Below are 13821 nucleotides of genomic sequence, written 5' to 3' on the forward strand. Positions count from 1 at the left end.
GGCGGGCGGAAAGGTAGCCAACAGTTCTAACCGACCAGAAGTCGTGAACTGCAATACAGCAAACGAGAAGTCCTCACGTTTCATTCCCAGGCTTGAAGTGCAAGCAGTTTACGAAACAGAACCCGATTCCTGGCGTTCTTAATGAGCACTATTGTTGTCATTCCCCGTAGCAAGTCCGCCGCTCTTATAAGGAGATTGGACATCCCTCAGCTAGATGCGGAACGATATCTTGCAGCGTCGTTCAGGGGCTGGGAAAACCTCAGGATTACGAGAACATTCCAGCTGGTAACGAGATAATAAAGCGACCAGCTTTATAGCTTTGCGCCAGAGTCTTTGCCTCTCGCCTTCCCCTTTGGTCCAAACTTTTTTTCTGGCTTTTTTCACCCTCTGCTTTTCCTTTCTTGCGGTTTACTCCTCTCGTAGCGATTGCAGATAAAATTTCCGCGGAATAGCCTTTGGGGCGAGTTTGAGCCGCGAACCGCCCTTTTGTGAGGGAGTGAAGAGATGAAATTTGATATATTAATTTAAAAAAGGGCTTTCATTTGCTTTCTGGTCTACCAAATCCTAGTTTAAACTAAAACCAGGACTTTCAAACCTCAAACAACCTGGAGCATTGAACTATTATAAAACTGTCTGCTTCTCATAAATAATTTAAAACAAGTCCTCTAGTTCCTTGAATTGATTCTAATATCAAAATAAAGCACACGAATCACCATACTAAAAATACAAGACAGAACGAATTGAGGAACCCTGTCGTAAATGGCAGTTACATAAAAGCAAACAGTCGCCATAAAGCGTGTCTGATTTTCTGTTCCAGCCAACTTTCCAAAGACGATCGAGAACCTGGGGGATTCAATCTCGTCAGAGCTCGAGGGTAATCCACCCTTGTGGGTCACCAGGAAGACCGGGACACAAGGCGAGGAGGTTTACATAAACAACGCAAAGATTCTCACGGAGCGGAGTAATTTCCAGTCGAAGGTTAGCGTCGGCGGGGACGTGAAGACACAGGTACGCTGTAATCCGTAAGTTTGATCAGGGTAACCCGCGATTATGGGGCATAGAAAAAAGGGTCGTCAACTAGGGGCATTCGCCGCTGTCGGTACGGTGAATATTTCTATGTGCGCTCGTCGCGGTTAATTTAATCGCAAATTACTTTTTCACGAGCGCTATCTCGCGAGTAATTAGGTTAGTTTACGTGCCGCTTTGCGTGAACACGACTTCCGCCGTTCAAACATGATTCCTACTGCCCCCAAGAAACTGGCCTGAGCTTCCCGAGCCCGTGGTCGCCCTCTAACGAGCTTTTAATGAGCTGCGTGCTCGACCACCGGTTGGCGCGTTGATGGATATCGTTGACTTCGATGAGGAAGTCAGGTATTCTTCCCTCTGGGAAATGGGTCTTGTTTATAGAGAGCTGGCGATCGAAGACAAGAATATGGTAGGAAAAAACGGGAAACTGGATAGTGAAGATTGAATATGAGTGAAATTAGGATAGTTTCTGCTTGATAGTAACCGTAAAGGCAAGTTTTTTTTCATTTGTAGTGTATCATCGACGTAAATAATAGTATAGATTCGCAAGTAATTGAGAATAATGGAGCGTTCGTGTCGCTCCGGTGCGAAGGACTGAGGTTTTTGCCCGTTCGTGTCGCTCCGGAGCGAAGGACTAAGGATTTTTGTTCGTTCATGTTGCTCCAATAGTTCAGTTTGATTTTAAGTCCAACTTTAATCCGTAAAAATTGTTACCGAATGAAAATCACGAGACTGCAATAAATCTTTTCTACGAGCCTGACTCTAGATCAATCCTAGAGCTCCACTGCCTCCTTTAACCCTCATTCACTACTCGGTAGTATTAGAGAAACTTTCCTCATCCACTTAACACAGAAGTTCCATCAGACTCCGATACTTGCTACTTGTTAGTAGAGCACCGGGGTATCGGATCATAATTAATGTAGACAAAAGTGAGTTAATCGAATAACTTTTTACGTTTCGATTTATTGGACCTCTGGTCTCCCCATGTAGCAGTAGGAACTTTCTGTCATAAGGGGAGAATATTTTTTTAGCAGACTTTTGTGGACCTTTGTAGTATTTTTTGGAGGTGTAGGATTCTTTTAAAGAGAATTATGATTATTATTACAAATACTTTATTCAGTTTCGGTGTTAAAAGTTTAAGCCCATTGTATGTGTCTATATGCCAAATTCTTCAGAGCAAAAATAATAGGCGAATGTTAGAAATTCCTGCAGTGTACCCTTAAACCACTTCAAGCTAGTGATTTTTACTGTAGCCCTTCCAGCGTTCTCTTAAAGAGCGTTCATGCAGGTCACGACCTCCCTCAGAAGGCGGTTCAGCATCCCTTAAGACGCCCAATGAACAGAAGGGCCTCGTTGACTAAACGTAGTCGATCTCTCACCGAGCTTCCCCTCGCAGCGAAACTATTCGCCAAGTATTCGCCGCGGCTCCAGCTGATTTTCAATTTACTTCTAGCCTCGGTTGCTTTCAAATTCTGCCACGCTCTTTCAATCCGTTCTTCCTCTGGCCAGTTCTGGCGCATCCCCCACCCTTATTTTTCTCCTCCACTAACCGTAACTCTTTAGGCGATTCCCTGACTGGTGGCGGGGAGGTGCAGTTATTCGGGCTGGAATTTCTTTAAATTGTTAAGGAACAGGGACGAAGCCCCGGGCAGCATGTGGAGGAAACGCGTTTCAGCGGCGTCTAATGAGATCAAAAACCCCGCGAGCTTTCCAGATTAAAAACGACCTCCACTCCACCTCGCCGTTCTACGCTATAGCCTCAAAGTTTAACGTGTGTGCTACCCTGAGGCTCCTTTGATGATCTGTATGCGTGATTGAAAGGAGAGAAGAGCTAGAGAGATTTTAAGTTTTTTAAGGAGGCTACGGTATTCTTTTTGACACATTCGACATACTATGCGATAAAGGTTATCAAATTAAATAAACCACTAGGGGACACTAGGGGACACTAGGGGACACTAGGGGGCACTAGGGGGCACTAGGGGGCACTAGGGGGCACTAGGGGACTACAAAAACACTATAAAAAAACTATAAAAAACACTAGAATCCACTAAAAGTCACTAGAAGTCACCGAAGCACACTGAAAGTCACTAGAATTTACTGGAAGGCAATAAAAGTCACTAGAGTACATTAAGAGTCACTAGAAGACACTAGAAGACACTAGGTTCTACCAGAAGACACTAGAAGAAAACTATAAAAAGACACTAGGAGACACTAGAAGACACTAGAAGACACTAAAAGTCTCTAGAAGTCACTAAAACACACTGCAAGTCACTAGAAGACCCAAAAAGGAAACTAAAAGAAAACTATGAGTCACTAGAAGACACTATAAGTCACTAGAAGTCACTATAAGTCCCCTCGAACCATCCCAACCCATGCCCTCTCCCTCATCTAAAATATCTGTAACTATATTTCTAGGCGATAAAACTAATATCATATTCATAAACATCTGAGTTCACGAACTGTCCCAGATCCAACCTCCCCCCCGAGCCTCTCGTATTATCTCGCTGTTTTTCTTCGTCCCCTGGCGGCTTATACTCGCGGAGCGTCGTTTTCCTCGCGGCAGAACGAAGGCTCAAGGAATTTCCTTGGAGTATTTTTTCGCTGGATCGTCGGCCGCGTGATGCAGTTCGCAGCGAGATCGTAAACGTTAACGGGTGCCGGGACTTTGTCAGTTATTACAACGCTTCCGACTTGATCTCGCGTTCCTCCGAGGATATATACCTTCCGCGGGGCACACGAAAGCGGAACAGCGGCGAGGGAGGCGGTTTAAATAAGCCGGGGAAGTATTTTTATACGATTTCACGCTGTCTGCTCTCTCCTGCGCGCTAACCGTTGTATTCCCTTAACAGTCCTGCCCCTACGACCCCATTCATTTTTTCTACCACTGCAGTTTTCATGCTAATCTAATCTCTCATCCTCTTTCTAAGATGGCTTTGATAAAGATGAAGCAGTCCCTAAGTTAATGTTAACCTGGGTTATCGTTGCGGCGTTTTACGACGGAGGCGCTGTTTATTGTTAGGCTTTATTTCAATTCATATTTTATTTTGTTGACAGAACACGCATAAGTTCAAGTACTTTCCATAAATTACTCAGGCTGCTTGTTTGAAATAGTTACGCAAACAGCATTAGTTAAGATTAATTACTCATTCGTAAACATAGAGTGCAAAGTTTGTTTTCAACATTTACTACGCTGGGGTGAAGATTATTACTAATTCATATTACATGGTACACGATAAGTTGCGAACTGTTTCCCCAAACTGTACGAGCAGGTATTTCAGTTAATATTATCACAAATATTTTATCCAAATTGGATCGGCATAATTTAATCGTTAATTTGGGTGAAATTTTAACAAATTTCGGTAAAATTTCTCCAATAATTTTGAAATTTTAATGATAAAGAATTCCGAAAATTCGAACTGCGTGGTTAATCATTTTTAATTATTATAGCCGTTTATGTCGTGCACGAATTACAAGAATAAAAATGAGTAATAAAATATTACGTAAACTCGAAAACATAGTATATCAATAAATTAATAAATATTGAATCGTAGCTCGAAGCGCGAATGGAGACTTAATAATCCTTTTGGAAAATATTTGATTAAACGAAACAGAATGAAATGAAAGGAAACAAGAAAGCACTCTTCAACTCTCAGCAACCGAAGTAAATTTTATTAAATCAATTTTGCATTACCAAATCCTGAGTATCGATATCCGTTCTCAAATAAATTTATAAACACTTAAGCATGTACTAAGTGGATTCTATTTCTCTCTGCCACTTTGGCTTCGTTCAATGAAACATAATTCTACGAAATAAGAAAAAGCAGAAGATTGATAAAAGATTATTTAATTATGAATATAAAATAATACGAAAAAATTCTATTGAATTTAATAATATAATATGTAATTAAATCGTTTAAGGAAATCGAACAGTATGGACCTGCGATAGCACAAAATTAGCTGCAATCTACGGAATCGAAGTCAGTCAAGATAAATTATAGTAGATTCGAAGCGAAAAGTGGAACTGAAGTGAAATCGAATAAACGTTGAGCAGAATTGAATGGGCTTCGAATCAAAGTAGAGTAACGTTAAACTGTTATTGGATCCAAGTTCAGCGTTTAACGTAATATTAGGGTTCAGTACGAATCAGGTCAAAATGGGGCAAGAATTAACTTAAAAGCAATTGGAAACCAAAATAGAATCGAATTGAAATCGAGAAGCAGTCGAATTAAAATCGAATAAAAACTCTGAACTTAGACAAATTCGAACCAATAAAAAAACGTTACAGAAAAAAATTACGCCGAGTACATGAAAAAGTCCAAGACACAAAGAGAACCATAAAATAAATCTTGCTTCTTCATGAATCATAAAAAGCTAGATGAAAATAATAATTATCTGAACTTAGAAAAATTCGGACCAATAAAAAATCTTCAAAAAAAAAAAAAAAAAAATAAGAAAATTACACCAAGTACATAAAAAAATCCACAACAAAGAAAGTACCACAAAATAAATCTTGCTTCTTTATGAATCATAAGAAGCCAGATGAAAATAATAATTATCTGAACTTTGAAAAGTTCGAATGTGAATAAATTTCAATAGAAGATTCTGTTTGAAATAGGTTAAAAAAGAAACGATCGTATTTGTCCACAGTGTTTTCAATTTAAATTTATGATCAATTCGTATTCATTACATGATTTGCATAGAACAAATACGGCGATGTCAGAAGGACGAAGGAAAACATAGACGGTGCACGGCGATTCGCTTTTTAAAAAGACATCACTGTTGGAAGTCAGATTCGACTCCCATCTCGATGCGAGGTATAACCGAATAGGAAATGTGCGTGTGTGAGGGCGTGCGTGTGCGGGCATGAAATACGCGTATGGGAATAATGCGCGCATATCCGCTTTCAATTCGATAGATATGTAAAATATATGCCGTGCCCGCGCAAACTGGCTACAGAGCGGCGAAATATTTCATCGATAAATCGATAGGATATTATCGCGAGTTACGGCCCGAGACAATTTAAAGCTTCCTTGTTATTGTTCGAGGAAAGTCGAAATAATTGAATGATACTCGGAATGCTGATCCGTTTCTGGAACTGAACTCTTTAAAAGAAGTAAAAATATATTATAGCTAAGGAAAAATTGGTGATAAATAGTAAATCAATAAGTATGTAAGATAGGTATCACGATTGTCTAGGGATTTACACGTTTTGCTATCTCCCTAGGACATTTCTTTATTTTTATATTCGATCGTACTTTCTACTCCTTTTACTCACTTCGTGAATTTTGAGGAAGTATACATATAATAGTTAATGCTATTCTTGACAGTGTATTATAATTGGTAATGACCTGCTATACTGTAATTCACTAGCAGATATCTAGTAATAAGAGAATCCCCCATTTTCTAATCCCGCACATGCGTCATACCTAGCTGCGCGAGTTGCGTGACTCTTGGAGCATACAAGAGATTAACTCGATAGCACCCACTGACTAAAATTCATGAATCCTCTTATACTGTTTAATAAAACCTAGAAATGTGTAGTGTATAATGACAGACTAGGCTCAAGTTGTGAAGACATCTCAAGTATTTTATCATGGTATCTTAACCTCTTTCATCTAAAATACGTCCATGATATAACATCGCTTTAGATGTGCTTATATGCCTACATCTTCATTATAAAATAACACACACGAGAGTATTTTTCTATCTCATAATCGTACTTCTTCGTTCCATGATCAAATTAACATAACCTCAATCCTGCATTACAAATCAACCTCGGTGAAAATTCTCCCCAAATCAGACCATAACGCATCACTCATAATTACCGAGCGACGCAGTCCCATCATGAATCAAGCAGCTACGAAATTAACGTTACGATCCATCCCTGGTCCTGCCGCGGTAAATTTCGCGCTTCGAGGCCGTTCCCGTGGTCGCAACGCGTTCCCTTCATGGCACGATTTCCTTTTACGAGACACTCAGCCAGCCCGCGGAGAAACTCGTCCCAGGAGCCCGTGGAATGCGACGGGACACAAAAAGGGAACGAAGTGGCTGGGAAGTTGTGTGCTCCGCGGTAACTCGATTTGGGACGAAATAAAGCCAAGATTCCGCTGGCGTGAATGTCGCCGACCGAATCTGTTCCAACAAGTAAGGTACACTCGCGTGTTGCTGTATTTTTTAAAAATGCATGCCATGAGGGGACAGCGGAGGGGTGGGGGTGGCAACAACGAGGGCAGATTGAGACGCGAGGTGGGACATGAGGGAATGGGTCAGCAGTTGGGGGACGATCGTGCTGGGAAGGAAAATGAACGTGATAGTGGGGCTGATGAAATAAAGATCGCTGTGATTCTTGAGTGCACCCTCGTTACTTGTCTCCTGCTCTGTTCTAGAAATCCAACGTTTTGGGTTTCCCTATTTCCTACATTAGGGTACTAGAGTTCAGTCAGAATAATTTAAGGGTGAGATATTTATTGTTAACCTTAGATTGGTAACGTCATTTTGTAATGTCACTAATGTTGTCCATACGTCAATTTGACACCACATGTAAAATACATTAATTTGGAATTATAATGCTGTAAGCATGGTTAATTATGGACCACTTTGCGTGATTTCACAGTACTGCGTTGACCACAGGTCTGTGTCGATCAGTGAGCTAGCGTTGGCGCATGCGCGGGCTTAGAAGATGGGGGAGTCCCTTAGACGTCTCTCCCTGAGAAAATAGTTGAAATATAATCCTTTTCTTCATGAAGGTAGCTTACTGTCCTAAAGCAAAGGGTTGAGGAAATAGTGGGAAACAGATATGGTACAAAATGGTAATTCTTGTAATGTATATAAGTCTTCCCAGACATCTTGCATCTTATACTTATTCCAGGATTTAATTCTTATTCAAAGTATTCATTCAGCTATGTGCCTAATGAAACAATACTTGGAAAACTGTTAATTACCAAAGTTGCAAACTAAATCATTCTTTGTTGCGCAGGGTTAATCCAGTTCATAAAGAATAATTTTCGTTCACGTGTTGGTTCGCTGAAACAATGCTCGGGCTCCCTAGCCCGTGACTTAACTTGGAAACTACGTCTCTTTTTTCGCTGCGAACGAAATGTTTTATTATCGCGATTTAAAGTTTCCCGAAGTTCGGGAAGATTTAAAGTTCCGTGGCGTGTTCTGATTCACTTAAAGTGCTTCCAGCCAATTACAGTCGCGTGGTGCACGGAGCAACGAAGGCCCCTCGGGCTAGTTGATTGGAGCCACGACTCACTCGAGATTCTTTCTACTCTTTCACGTTTTTTATACTGTTCCCTGCTTTTTCGCGTCACATCTTAATTTATGCTTGCCGCGCCGAGACATATTACGCAGAGCTTTGCGTGTCGTTTCGATCACACGCGACTTCACCAATTTTCGAGCGAAACTTAAATTATTTGGAACCTAGCCTCCACAATTAGATTTTGTTGAAAAGATTTCTATTTATAACACTTACTTTTACACTAAAAAATTCCATTAGTTAGACACTTTGTTAGGAAGTTAGGAAGTGACTCTTCTAACCTCAATTTTAGAGGTTAGGTGCATTGAAAAATTCTGTCATAAAGTAGGTATTGAAATAGAAGAACAGATAGAGAATTGACTATGTAGATTAATTTAGTAATCCCACGATGTATACTATGGATCTAGAAATCCGTGAGTCCCATGTTACCAAAGCGGATAGTGATTTGTCAGAAATCACTATTCGAGATCAACAACATGAAATCACAGAGCCAAGAGCACTCTGTTGGTCAGTATTTACCGAGCAACCAATGCCACAAACTATCCTGGGAGCGTAAACAGCAAGAAAACGTCATGGATTCCATTCTCAATGGAGATTAGCGAACGTTGGCCGATCTGGCTGTAATCTTGCGCATAGGGGAGAAAAGAAAGCAATAGGAAGCGGATCGGCGTCATGGTGACTCGACATCGCATCCCATCGACCTCTAGAACCATTTGCAGTTTTACAGGGTTAGGGGATTTAGGATACATTTACACTGCTGCATTTTATCGTAGAGCATGTTTTGTCGGAACCCTTGAAAGTGGTCGATTCTGGTGAAGATGGCGAAGGTGTAGAATGCCTTGAGTCAACTTGAAAGGATGAAGGAAACTTTCAATAATAGACTGCCCAAAATGAAGATGTAAACAAATATTTCTGTACTTCAGAAGCTTGTCTTTGAAGAAAGGAATGAGTAGCTTAAGAGAGGGCTCGTTTTCTTCTAAATTAATAAAATTAAGAATTCCACATTTTTACCATTTTGGCCATTTTGGTGACAGCTTTAAAAAAGAAGGAAACTAATTCAAATATCAAAATAAGAGGAAAGGACAGATATATTTTACCCTTGATCTGTGTCCCATAAATTTTTTTACAGACATCTTTCAAAAAAGAGTCATTAAAAAAATCAGTAAAACTAAATTATGTGGCAATTCAATTCCAATTACTCAGAGGCGCTTCGTACCTTATCTCGCGGTAAAACAAATGCTTGAGACCATGTTGTTTGGTATATGCATCTAGCTGCAGAGCAAAGGCGCCCTTACAACGATCGAACAGAATTGAATAGCCGTTTTATGTCCGTGCAATTCGCGCGTCTATCGTTTATCACGAGTTTTCCGCGTGTTTGTTGGATCAATTGGTGAAGAAGAACCCTGGACGTGTTTTTACGTCTGCGTATCACTTACCACCGTGCCACTCTTCTCGAGCGAACACTTTCCGGAAGTGGGGCGAGCCAGATGAATTGTTTGGCGTGACCCAGTGGAAGTTCCTTCGCTTAAGCGACGCGAAACCTTGTTGACTCTGCTCACAGAATATTCTGTCGTCTACGGAAATAAGATTGGGATCGCTCGAGCGAAAAACATTGAGTTTCCAAATATTTCAAGTAGTTTTGCTTTGAAATTAATTATGAATTTATGTAATTTGCTTTGCAAACTTTTACTAAAATTGTAACTTTGTATTTGTTACTTGAATGGATCTAGGGTCGCGTAGATACACCCACTAATTGTATTTCAAGCATTTACAATTTGAGTAAAATATGTTGGACTTAGAATGTACTATTCTGTTGACGTACATTAGCCTGGTTAGACACAGGGAAATCAGTAGAATAAGGCTTAAACTTGACGAAGAAAAATCAGTAGAATAACTTCCAAGTCAAACACACAGAAATCAACAGAATAAATTTCAAGTCAGACATACAGAAACCAGTAGAATAAGTGCCAAGTCAGACAGTGAAATCTCGTCTCATCTTAGTGTATAGAATCACCCTTAAAATTTTTAACCATTCGTGATTATTAATCACTGTTTAATATTATAAAATGGAAGCTCATTGAAAATAGTAGGTGTTTTAATTCTTATGGGGTCGTGTGTAGTATTTCTCGCATTTTTCGAGATGGCGTAAATGGGCTTGCTCGAAGGGGGTGTGTTTTGTGTAAGCAAGCTTATTCGAGCGTGGGGCGCAGACAGCCGTGGTTTCCGTAAAATTCCAGGCCATTAAGTTACTATTCGTTAAGTTACGCGTCCTCCGAGAGCGTCGCGAAGACACAATTAATTACGAATAGCCATAACGAACCATTCGCCTGTTTTTATTAATGGCCGCGCTCGAGGGTGTAAACGTGACTTCGGCCCCAAGACGGCGGGCCAGAATGGGGTAAACTTCGGACTAACGACCTCTCCGAGAAATGATTCTGCCTCTCTTCCTGTTTTATCATCTGTAAAAACGACAGAGTGGGTTCGAATAGGAACACCGAAATGTATGTGATTTTGACAATGGGTCACACATATAAGGAGGCGTATTAAATATAATAGAAGAATAAAAAAAGACACGGTAGAATTTCAAAATATATTTAGTCTACTCTTTTTTATTTATTTCGTTAGAAAATTTCGTTCTCTACTCTTGAATTGCGAATATTTCATGTCAGTAACAAACTTTATTGGTAGATAACCATTATTGTCAGTTTCAGATCCATTTACCTAACTTTGTTACCGAAATTAGCACTATAATTGCTTTGTTAAAATATAATTTCGTAATAATGACTGTAATATCTCGAATATGTGTGGCTACGCTGCAGGTAATGTTACATTAACAGTGAAGGGTAGATGTTTTTCCATCAGTTGATTAAAATAATAATTTGATTCCATGCATGTTATTAATTCGCAGAATTATTTCTGTACAAATATAAACATATGCACCTTGATTAATTTGATTATGAATAAGGTGGTTTCCGATAACACTACCACTGTAATTTATCAATTATTCATTCTGCTTCAGAAACTCAATGGTTAATCAACTGTTACTTAATTTGACAATATCTAGATAAATTAATTTCTCTTCGATAAGTAAACAGATTACCGGATATCCACCTGTTTAGTATTTTTATTTACAAGCAACGTAATTACAGAGAATAAGAAACACTATTTTTAATCGAATTAAGTCCCCCACAAGTGAAGAAGAAAAACAAACCTCACACCGCCAGAAGCCACGCCCTCGAATCAGAAATATTATCATAAATGGCTAAAGACAGAGGGTGCGCGCGGCGCCTTTAATTTCGCAGGAGTTCAGACTCAGGGCCATCCCTTAACCGCAGGAAGAGAAATGGCATCGTCCTCTTGAAAGATGTACGTCCGTTGTCCCAGAAGTTCACCCTCAAGAAATGTCGTGCTTCCCCAGCGCACGTAACAGTTTCCTGTAAAATTCATCCAACCAAGAGAGGACGTAGGTTCGCCGCGACAAGAAGGTTTGTCCGTCGCGGGCAATCGAATTTAAAAGTTACAACTGCCCCGAGCGACCTCGAGAATATATATCAAATCGCGTAAGAAATTAAGGATTCGTCTTGGCGCCTCGATCCACCCTCGCCCAATGATACGTGTCCGGCAAAGGAAGATAAATGATCGTCAAAGGAACTCCAAGAGTCGTTCCTTCCCTCCTTTACCCTCTTCGTGGCGTGCGTCGAAGGAGGCGAAGCGATTCATTTCTAGGGGTGGCGTCTCTAGCATAGCAAACTCGTTCCGTTGTTTTTTCCTTTTCCCCCCTTTGCTGCCCCCATCTCGCGTCGCCCCCATCCTCGGATAAATGGAACACGATCCTCCACCAGGCGTTCCTATTTTCTTTGTTATCATACAATCTCTGTAGCCCCGTTTTCTTTATTGAACACCGACTGCGCAAGCCTTTAGCATAGCCTCCCCCACGGGGAAGAAATGTTTCCACCAGGAGCGGTTTATAAACTGGAATCGACAGCTAGCTTCTTTTGTTCCTGCCTCACCGCCCGTTTTACTGTGACTGTCGCCGCTGCCTGCACACGTGTCAGAGTATGAATCCTAGGGGTTGGGGGAGGAATAAGAAAATGAGGGATTTGGGGGTCACTGGGACGTGGTGCTGTCTGAGTCTGACAAGGAGAGTGCAAGACCTTCGACACACCGATTTGGTTGGGACTTTGATAGATTTTATTATTCTGTTTACGAAAATAAGCATTATATACTCAAATACTCAGCAGCTTTCAAGATATTCATGATTGAAGTTGTAATACTACGTTGAAGTGTAGTTGAATATAAGATGAGAACAAACGTCATTGTAGCCTAATGATAGAGCATCGAGCTACTATGCTGGAGGTCCCAGGTTCGTTCCCCTGCATGTGCAATAGTTTTTTCTTCCACTTTTTTTCTGTTTTCTTCATTCATGTGTGTAAAGTAGGAAGACGACATACGCAAAAATAAATTTTATTACAAATTTTATGAAAATATTTTTCCTTGCTGTTAAAGTGCTAGTTTATTTTCACAGAGACAATAGTCTGTTATATAACAAGTGAAAGTATAATGTAAAAAGCATTGGTCGAGCCTGGCACCCATGCCTAGGAGCCACTAGGACCAACCGCGACAGCACAACACCCCATCACCCTCTAGACTCAATCTAGCCATCATCCACAATGGCTGGCACCTAAAACATTCTGACTAGCAGATTGCGCAGACGGGTGAAAAGCAGAGTCTGCAGGTTACTGTCGCGGGAACCACCGCGTTTGTCATCCTCCTAAAAGGAGCATGTCGGTGTTATCGAGTAGAAGAAAGATACCGCAGATAAAAGAATCGCGGCGGTCACGAAGAAAAGCGGATAAATAGCGGTAGGACGTTCCAGTCGCGAGCTCTGGATGGTAAATGGCGGTGCACCTTTTCCAATGAGGGTGGAGACTGAAGAGGCCGCGTTCTGTCCTCCCCTCCTCGGTTTCTAGCGGGCCACCCGACTCGACACCCATGAAATAGTTGCGTTCCTCGCCGCAGAATAAATACCCGGATGGGTTCCTCCGTGTCCCTTTTTCCTCCTAGCCTCCCACTTTATCTTCTTCTTCCATCGTTCTCGTGTCTCCGTTTCCTTCAGCGTGCCGCCGCGATGTCGTTTGTCTTACTATATCTTCGCCTTGGTGCACCATCGCTGGGCGCTTGTATCGTTCGGCTCCCTCGCAGCTTCACGAGATTAACTGTATACTTTCACGTTTACAAGCGGGCTCGGATCCACGCCGGCAATTTACCCTCGAGCTCGTTCAGCTTGTCGATCTGAAGGAGCGTTCCGCCCGCCATATTGAAGGAGTGACTTTTTTCCACGCTCTGATAAAATTGGGGATTTCTTTGTTTCGTTCTGGAGCGTTATTAGTAATCGTGAAGACAAGGGATGTGAAACAGAATTTTTTTAATATGTTTTTAAAACAAACATTATTTTAAGGGACTTTATAATAGTTCTATGTATCGTACATGACAAGAGGACAAAACGAGAAAAAGAACCACGTTTCTAGAGCAAACCG

General features: G+C 41.0%; 1 protein-coding gene across 3 annotated transcripts in view; it reads left to right on the plus strand.

Annotated features, from left to right (window-relative positions):
- The window catches only part of Fas1 (fasciclin 1 Fas1 domain-containing), a 252777-nt gene that overhangs the window by 184767 nt on the left and 54189 nt on the right, over positions 1 to 13821 (plus strand). For all 3 annotated transcript variants that reach the window (XM_076381726.1, XM_076381728.1, XM_076381727.1), the window contains exon 3: positions 818 to 1008. In XM_076381726.1, the coding sequence (XP_076237841.1) occupies positions 818 to 1008 (191 nt within the window). The remainder of the gene's footprint in view (positions 1 to 817; positions 1009 to 13821) is intronic.

The sequence above is a fragment of the Calliopsis andreniformis genome, chromosome 7 (assembly GCF_051401765.1).
Source record: "Calliopsis andreniformis isolate RMS-2024a chromosome 7, iyCalAndr_principal, whole genome shotgun sequence".
NCBI classification, from domain to species: Eukaryota; Metazoa; Arthropoda; class Insecta; order Hymenoptera; family Andrenidae; genus Calliopsis; species Calliopsis andreniformis.